Source organism: Antechinus flavipes, chromosome 4 (assembly GCF_016432865.1).
Source record: "Antechinus flavipes isolate AdamAnt ecotype Samford, QLD, Australia chromosome 4, AdamAnt_v2, whole genome shotgun sequence".
NCBI classification, from domain to species: Eukaryota; Metazoa; Chordata; class Mammalia; order Dasyuromorphia; family Dasyuridae; genus Antechinus; species Antechinus flavipes.
Genome location: NC_067401.1, coordinates 450,533,388 through 450,542,761, shown reverse-complemented (window position 1 = coordinate 450,542,761; position 9,374 = coordinate 450,533,388). Strand labels below are relative to the sequence as shown.

Sequence of the window (9,374 nt, the reverse complement as noted above, 5' to 3'; positions counted from 1 at the left end):
AAATGGTGAAGGGGGTGGTTTCGGAAATACCTGGGAAGATTTATATGAACTGATGCTCTTTTTTATATGAACTGGCTCTTTTCGAGGCGGAGAGGGGGCTGTGCTGGGCGGTTGGCCCCTCTGGGCTTTCTTCCAAAGAGCTTTTGAAGGCTTGGGTCTAGAGCCTGCTGGTGACTGACGCCCACCTTCCCAGCTGCACTCTCCCCACCAGGCTTTGGGGGTTTTCTGTTCCTGACAGCAGCTGGAACAGCAGCTGGGACGCCTTCAGTGCGGTGGGGCATGGAGGGCGCCTTTGTCGACCGCTGCCCAGCTTATTTTAGACAGCGGGGTACTCACTTACCTGTCCTCTGCCCTTCCTCATGGGCTCCCCCTCGCCCTCCTCAGTGTGATGCTAATGAAGGGCAGCTCTAGGAACAGAATTACCCAGAGTGACAGAATCTCAGTGCTGAAAAGGAGGCCGCCCCACCAATAGGGACCTCCCCCCAACAGCCCTTGAGAGCAGTCAGCCACTCCCTTCCCCAACACCCTCCTGTTCTTGGAAAGTGCCAAGGAAAAAAGGAAGCAGAAAGGCGATCTACCTCCTGGCCAGTTGGCAGCTCACAACATTGAGACTCGGAGTTTTCCAAAGCCCATTCTCCTGTGTCCTGTCCTCCCCAAGCACATCCCACCTCTGCCCACCTCATCTCTCCCCTGGACTTCCTCACTGGTCTTCCTGACTCAGTCTCTACTCTCCGATCCATCCACCACACAGCTGCCATGGTGACACTCTAAAATGCAGTTCGGACCAGGGCAGCACCCAGTCTTAGGACTTGGGTGGCTTCCTGTTGCCTCTGGCTGGACTTTACAAAAAGCCCCCCCCCCCCAGTCTGGCTCTGGACTCTCCTACGGGACTGTGATCATCTTGCTCTGTCTCTCACGCTCTCTTTGCACCAAGGTGTGTGACTGGCTCTCTGTGGACTCAAACCTTAGATCTCTGTGCCTTGATATAAAGGGCGCCTCAGGCCTGGAGTATTCTTTCCTCCTGCTGCCTCCTGGAGTGCTTAACTAGAGCGTCCCTTACCACAGGAGACACATCCTGATTCTTGCAGGTTCCAGAAGTCTCCCCAGGATTACTTTGTATTAGAGAGAGAGAGAGGGAGGGAGGGAGGGATAATGGATAAGCAGACAGAAAAACAAGACAGACAGATAGAAGATAGATAGGCAGACAGAAAAACAGAGATAGATAGATAGATGTAGATGGATGAATGGATGGAGAGTAGGTAAGCAGACAGAAAAATAGATATAGATAGGTGGATAGATGGAAGGATAGGCAGACAGAAAAACAGAGATAGATAGATAGATGTAGATGGATGAATGGATGGAGAGTAGGTAAGCAGACAGAAAAATAGATATAGATAGGTGGATAGATGGAAGGATAGGCAGACAGAAAAACAGAGATAGATAGATAGATGTAGATGGATGAATGGATGGAGAGTAGGTAAGCAGACAGAAAAATAGATATAGATAGGTGGATAGATGGAAGGATAGGCAGACAGAAAAACAAGACAGACAGATAGAAGATAGATAGGCAGACAGAAAAACAGAGATAGATAGATAGGTAGACAGACAGACAGACAGACAGACAGATAGATGACAGATATAGATGGATGAATAGATGGACAGTAGATAGATGAACAGAAAAACAGATATAGATATAGATAGATAGATAGATAGATAGATAGATGGTCAGGTAGCGGGGTAGAGATGATGATAAATGGATAATGAAGATTATAGAAATGGAGACAGAAATCGAGACTAGGGAAGTACACGATGGACGGATAAGTGGAGGGATGACATAGATGGGCGAGGCGGTCCTGGAAAGGAAAATAGAAGCAAAAAGAAAGGCAGCTCAAGGAGCTTACACTCTCCCTGGGGAAGACAAGGTATCCAAGGGAGCTGAGAGGAAGGGGTGCGCACAAAGGAACAGGCAGAGAAGTAGCAGGGGAATCACAGGGGAGGCGAGGCTTGGAGACGGGCACTGTCATTTCCCCCTCGGCAGACTGAGCTCCTCATAGGCAGCAACGATTGCGGCTTTGTCTTTGCATCCCACCAGGAGCTGAGCCAGGGTTCAACAAAATGGCTACCAAAGAGTTCTTGAACTGAACTGAATGGCCAGTCGAAATATAATCATTCCCCTTTTCTGGAGAAGACGGTTTAGAAGGATTTCAGACTGGGAGCCCGAAGGTGTCTTGGGGTCCACCCAGGGGCGCCCCTCATCTCACAGCGAATAAAACTGGGACCTGGAGACGTAAACGTGCTTCAATGTGCACCCATTGGCCACCGACTAGGCGCCGGGCACGAGGCTCGGGTCCAGGGATCCGAGCCCAAAGCCAGGAGGAGAGAGAACCGATGGACACGAGCAACAGCAACAGTTTGGGAAGGGGCTGCCGGGCCTCCAAAAGCAGAGGAGAAGGGGGGGCGGTCCAGGCTTGGGCACAGTTGTGGAGACGATGGGGGAAGGTCCTTGGCCAACAAGACTGAATCACCGAGGGAACGAGGCAGAAGGAGACCAGAAAGGAGCCCCCGATGCTCGACAGAGCCGGTCTCATCATCTTCAAGAAAAGAGAGCAGCAGAGAGACCAGGCAGGGAGGCAAAGGGCCGGGTCTACGCTGTGCGGATACCACTGGAAACCGTATGGATGGTAGGGAGCTGGGAGGGGGACTGATCCCCACTATGGAGCTCCAGGAGCTCGTGGAGACCCAGAAAATACCACATGAGCAGGGCCCTAAAAGGAGAGGAGGCTCATGAGAGGGACGCCTTCTAGGTCTGCACCATTCTGCAGACCCAGAGTGGGGGGATGCTGGGAGGTGGGGGGAGCACAATGAAAGGCCCAGAGGTGGGGGAAACACGCTGGGGGAAGGGGGAGGATGCTGGCCCAAGGAAGCTACTGGAAGAACCCAGTTCTCAAAAGGCCCTTTGGCCTCCTGGGTCTGAAAGGGGATTTTATCAGGAAAGGAAGGACTGTCTTAGATTTCCTTCCCTATACACGCGTGTGCGCGTACACACACACACACACACACACACACACACTTCCCCCATGAAATCCCAGAATTCCTTAGGAAATGGCCCATTTCCGGAGCCAGACTCTCATCATCACCGATGGAGAGAGAAGGTACTTGCTACCAGTCAGGGAAGAAAGTGTCAGTAGCAAAGCAAGATGGCTGGGAAACACCTGGGAATTGCTCTAAAATGGAGAAGATCGCCGTTGGCAATAAGTCATCAGTGTCCATTCCCTTGGGCCCCTGCGCTGGGGTAAAGGGAAGGGGGCTCCCTGGCAGCCTCTGTATTCTCCGGAGGAGTCTGGCCCCAAGAAAAGGGCTTCGGGAAATCCCGAGGAGATGCATCAGAGGACGCCGTGTGGGGATGGAGGCGGCGGCGGCAGCAGCGATTCCTGCCCTAGGAGAGGAGGTAACCCGAGCAGCCAAGGCCTTGTCGCTAGAAGCTGGGGAAGCTCCTCGAGCACCGGCCGGGGTCTCTAAGGTCCAACAATATAAACTCTCCGGTAGAGCTCCCGCTCCGGGCGCAGCCTGGCGCTAGCGACCCTAGCACATGAGCCCATTTAGGGCTTTCTCAGCGGAGACTCCGCAATGGTCCTTCTCCAGCTCCTTTTGCAGATCGGGAAACTGAGGCACACGGGGACGTGATTTGCCCAACGTCACTCAGCTAGTCGGGGTCTGAGGCCCGATTTGAACTCAGGGAGATGGAGCTTGCTGAGCCCAGGCAGGAGGCCTCTGCACCGGCCCTCCCAGCGGGACAGCCAGCCCGGTACAGCCATCTGGGCAGCCAGGTGGCAAAGGAGCCGGAGGACCGGCTTCTACTGCCCCTTCTGAGCACTGGAGCAGAAACGGGCCATGGTGTCCGGAGCACAGGGGGCTCTACTTCCCGCCTGGCTGACGGGGGGAGATCCCAAAGAGCGTTTCTGGCGGGTTTACGGGGCTCCAATGCAGTGGCTCCGCTTCCAATGGGCCGGAGAAGCCAGGGTGGCTGAGAGGGGGCAGCTCAGAGCCGGGGCCCAGGGCCCATGTGTCAGGGCCCACGTGCGGACCCGGCTCTGCTCGGGATGGGCGGGCCCCAGAATTCCCCAGGAGGACCAGAATTATGGGCTGGGGGCTGGCTCTGAACGTCCTGGGGATCGAGGGACCCAATGATGCAGGACTGAGCCTCGGAGACAGCCAGAGACAACGCTGAGCCCAGAGGGAGGGTCTCGGGAGGCGGACGGGGGGCCGGGGGACCAGGGGGCTGGATGGCAGAGCTCGAGTTGGGCAGGGAGGAGGGGGCAGGTTGGGAAGGGCTCTGAATGCTGAGCTCACACTAGGTACTGAATCCCGAAGGCTCCCTGAGGGTCAGAGGTGCCCCCCCTTCTCCATAAGCCTTTAGGACCCCGCCCTTTGGTTCTACTCAAAACCAAGGAAATCCCAGGCCCCGGCCCAAGCCTCAGGGAAGCGGGAGGCCGTGTGGCCCGATGGATAGCGCCCGAGTCCAGAAGCCAGAGGTCAGGGGGGAGAGAGGGGTCCGATCCGAGGCCCTGTGCGGCTCTCCCCGGGCGCCAGGGCCCGCGCCACCCAGCTCCTGCGCAAAACCTGGGGCCTCGTGCTGGCGAAAGAACACTCAGTCCTGGGGGGAGAGGGGCCGTTTCACATTTATTAACAAACCCGAAGGACTCACCCTGAAAAGTTAACATCTTAAACCATCACCCGAGGCACGACCCACCCACCCCACAGTTAGCACAGACAACGGAAGGACCTTGCCGGGTCCCGAGCACGAGCGGGGAGCACGAGCGGAGACCGGGGGGCCCCGAGGCCTCGGCCCTAGAACACGTACTTCATGTGCTTGATGCCGTACGTCTTGAAGAACACCATGAGGATGAGGGCCCAGAGCCCCAGGATGAAGCCTCCCGGTGGGTGCCAGTCCTTCTGCTTGGGTTTCTGCAAAGAACAACAACACGTCACAACACGGAAAGCGCTCGGAACCAGACCGATGCTAAAGCAAGGCCACCGACTGACTCTGGGGCGGGACGGGGGGCAATTAAGCCAGAGGCGCCCCAAGGGCCCCGCCAGACTCTGCCCTCAGGGAAGGGCACCCCCCCCATCCTTCCTCTGAGAAATGACCCGGGGCCCCACTTTGGGCGCCAAGGCTCCCTGACTCCTAGTGAGCGGCTCCGCTCCCCGGGCCGCAGACCCAGACGGTGGATGAGAGGCCAGCGCGGAGCCGAGGGCCCACAGGGGTGGAGAGTCTGCGGGCGTTTCTCCGCCCCTCCGCCGGGGCAGCCCCACAAGCAGCCGTGATGGAAGGAGGAAGCCCCGAGATGTGCGGCCAAAGGCCCAACTTTGGAGAGACCGAATGCATGAGGGTGCGGGATACAGCGTAAGAAACCATCGGGGGCAGGACCAGACAGGTCTGGGGAGACTCACAGGAACCCCGGCTGAGGGAGGGAACGGAGCAGGAGGTCGTGGTCCTCGGCAGCCAGGCTGTACGGTGACCGCTCTGAGGGACGTGGCTGACTCAACAATGAGACGATCCGGGCCAGATCCAATGGCCTAGTGCTGGAGAGAGCCATCGGCACCCAGAGAGGGGCTGCGGGGGCTCCCGGCACTCTCCCCTTTGTTGTTTACTTGCTATGTTTTCTCGATCGGATTTTTCTTGTGCTGGAGAGAGCCATCGGCACCCAGAGAGGGGCCGCGGGGGCTCCCGGCACTCTCATTTTCTTGTTTTTACTTACTGTGTTTTCTTTCTCTTTTTCTTTCCTTTTTGATCGGATTTTTCTTGTGCAAGATAAAGGTGGGAATAGGTTTAGAAATGGACATGTATGACCTCGATTGGATCCCTTGCTGTTTGGAGACAGGAGTAGGGAAGGGGGGAGAAAACTATGGAGCGCGAGGTTTTGCAAGGGGAGACACATTGAGAACTCTCCTTGCATGGATTTTGAAAGTAAAAAGCTATTACAATTTTTAAACTGTTCTGGTTCCTGGATGCACCCAAACAAGCAGGTCTGCACAGGCTCCTTTGGAAGCCCCTTCCTTCTCTGTCACAGCGGTAGCCCCTCATCTCCATGTCCCCGGACTGATAGGAACCCAGCCCCTTAGTTTCACGGTCCCTAACAAGAGCCGCTGGGCCCCTTTTGGCACCTGTCGCCCCTTTTGCCTACTCTTCGGCCGCTCTGGGGACCAGCTCTAGGAGTGCAATCCTTCGGTCTTGGTGACTTTTGGATGTCCACGACGTCTAGAGCAGTTCCCAGCTCCCTCAATCCAGTGCATGGCGTTGGCCAGGCCATCGAACAGGAACTTGGGGTCCTACTAAAATGATGGAACTGGAAGTTCATGAAAAGACGGGTTCTGTGGTGGTGGAGCAGCCCATCTCGGGGCTGAGGGGGCTCATTCTCAGCCATGTCTTCCACAATGCAGCTTCTCTGTTTTTGGTCTGGTGAATCCTGTCGAGTATGTGTCCCACGGGAGCCAGTCGTACCTTCAGACGCTCACAGGCCTTGTCCGTCTGTCCGTCTGTAAAAGTCTGGCTCCTCCCCTCTCCCAGCATCTGCTGCCTGAGGTCAGGACAGACCCTGTGTCCTCCCTGGAGGAGCCTCACTCACACAACCCCGGGTTTGGAGTTGGGAGTGAGACCACCTCCCCTCATCTGATGGGCAAGGAGAGGGAGCACTCCACAAACCTACAGGAGGGGACAATGGAGGCTCCTTGGGGTGCCAGACCGGAGAGAGGGCAGCCCTTGAGTGGGAGGACGGCCTTGGGGCCCTTTCAGCCCTCACTGCTGGATAGTTTCCTCATGGGAGAAGGTGGAGGGAGGCTCCTCATCCCAGAATTCCCCAGGCGGGTAAAACCACAGGTTCGTCTCCACCTCGATTCCCTGAGAGCCAAACGAGATAACTGTACGGCTCTGAGCACAGAGTCTGGCACACACTAGGTGCTTAATAAACACGTGTTCTCTTCCCTTCCCTCCTCCCCACACTGGGTCGAACAGGGGTGGAGGTCCAAATATACCCGACTGCAGGAAAACTGCAATGATCGTTCCCAGGGATCCCCGGCTTCCCAAGAAGGCAAAGCCCCAGCTTTTCAATGCCCCACTCTACCAGACGGCAGCAGGACTGACAGAAAGCAAAGTCCTGTAAAGGAGACAAGGCTCCCAGTGAGTGCAGATGGGCGAGGAAGGAGTCCCCAAGGCAGGCCACAGAACCATCTCCCCCTATGTCCAGAAGGAGTCCCCAAGGCAGGCCACAGAACCATCTCCCCCTATGTCCAGAAGGAGCCCCCAAGGCAGGCCACAGAACCATCTCTCCCTATGGCCAGAAGGAGCCTCCAAGACGGTCCACAGAACCATCTCCCCCTATGGCCAGAAGGAGCCCCCAAGACGGTCCACAGAACCATCTCTCCCTATGGCCAGAAGGAGCCCCCAAGATGGTCCACAGAAACCATCTCTCCCTATGGCCAGAGGGAGCCGCCAAGGCAGGCCACAGAACCATCTGTCCCTATGGCCCAAGAGTCTCCTGTCCGTTTTAGAGAATGTCTCATCCACAACTGCAGAAAAGCTCTCTGATGGGCCAGGGCCCCTCTCCTGATGACTTTCTGCCCAATATTCCCAAACCCCTGCATCAAGAGGGCAATCAAGTCATGGTTGGGAAAGCATGTAAGGGTGAGCCACTTAAGAAATCCTTTTTCCTGATGCGTTTTAAAAAGAATCCTCACATCCTAATAGCTTCCAGGCCCCCACCTTTGCAGCAGCTGTGCACCCAGCCCCAGTGCTCTATCCCCCAGCCCTCCACACAAGCAGTGTCTCTCCCCACAAATCCTTCCGTACTCCTGCAGCAGCCAGGGGCTCCCCCTCCTCTGGATTTGCCTTCTCATTTTGCCCCCCCGCAAAGAATATCATCTCCTTGAAGGCAGGGAAAGGTTTCCCTTTTTCTTTGTGTCCCCAACATCTAGCACACAGCTGGCATACTGTAAGCACTGAATAAATGCTTACATTTAATAAAGTGACCTGCAAATTTGAGACTTTGTTACTGTTCTTTCACCTTTATAATCAAAATGGAGAAGACTTAAAAAATATATATCTGACTTGTTTAGACGACTGTATTTTGATTCATGAAGGAAAATAGCCAGGATTTGGGGGCTTACTATTTTAGAGAAAGGGTGGCTATTTCTCATGAGGGTATTAAATAGAAAGCCAAGCAAAGCAGCTCCTCTAAGACGGAGAATCACCCCAGGAAGCTGAGGAGACAGCTCTCCCGGAGATTTCCCAAGCAGCCCCTTCACAGCCCGGATTTCTGTCAGAAAGGCTCCTGACGGCCACACAATCTACCTCCCCCCCCAAGGAAGCCTTCCATCCCCTATGTCACAAGTGGGCACCAGCCTCTGCCTGAAGCCGTCAGAAAGGGGATGACTCCCTGCCTCCAGAGACGGCCCATCCCACTTAGGGACAGCGCCCCACTGGTACCTCCAGAGATGGCCCATCCCACTCAGGGACAGCACCCACAGGTACCTCCAGAGACGGCCCATCCCACTCAGGGACAGTGCCCACTGGTACCTCCAGAGACGGCCCATCCCACTCAGGGACAGCGCCCACTGGTACTTCCAGAGACGGCCCATCCCACTCAGGGACAGCACCCACAGGTACCTCCAGAGACGGCCCATCCCTTCCAGGGACAGAACCCACAGGTACCTCCAGAGACGGCCCATCCCACTCAGGGACAGCACCCACAGGTACCTCCAGAGGCGGCCCATTCCTTTCAGGGACAGCGCCCCACTGGTACCTCCAGAGACGGCCCATCCCACTCAGGGACAGTGCCCACTGGTACCTCCAGAGACGGCCCATCCCACTCAGGGACAGCGCCCACTGGTACTTCCAGAGACGGCCCATCCCACTCAGGGACAGCACCCACAGGTACCTCCAGAGACGGCCCATCCCTTCCAGGGACAGAACCCACTGGTACCTCCAGAGACGGCCCATCCCACTCAGGGACAGCACCCACAGGTACCTCCAGAGACGGCCCATCCCACTCAGGGACAGCACCCACAGGTACCTCCAGAGACGGCCCATCCCACTCAGGGACAGCGCCCCACTGGTACCTCCAGAGATGGCCCATCCCACTTAGGGACAGCACCCACAGGTACCTCCAGAGACGGCCCATCCCTTCCAGGGACAGAACCCACTGGTACCTCCAGAGACGGCCCATCCCACTCAGGGACAGCACCCACAGGTACCTCCAGAGACGGCCCATCCCTTCCAGGGACAGAACCCACTGGTACCTCCAGAGACGGCCCATCCCACTTAGGGACAGTCCCCACTGGTACCTCCAGAGACGGCCCATTCCTTTCAGGGACAGCAC

General features: G+C 56.5%; 1 protein-coding gene and 1 long non-coding RNA gene across 2 annotated transcripts in view; both read right to left on the bottom strand.

The window, feature by feature from the left end:
- Positions 1-4,655: 4,655 nt before the first annotated feature.
- Positions 4,656-9,374, bottom strand: part of PIGK (phosphatidylinositol glycan anchor biosynthesis class K) — a 48,166-nt gene continuing 43,447 nt past the window's right edge. The window contains exon 11 of the mRNA XM_051999388.1: positions 4,656-4,965. Within this exon, the coding sequence (XP_051855348.1) occupies positions 4,849-4,965 (117 nt within the window). The 3' untranslated portion in view covers positions 4,656-4,848. The remainder of the gene's footprint in view (positions 4,966-9,374) is intronic.
- LOC127563125 (uncharacterized) lies at positions 4,972-9,275 on the bottom strand. The gene is made up of 3 exons (XR_007953897.1): positions 9,205-9,275; positions 8,979-9,068; positions 4,972-8,527 (listed from the first exon to the last, which is right to left on the bottom strand). It is a non-coding gene; the product is annotated as an uncharacterized LOC127563125 (long non-coding RNA).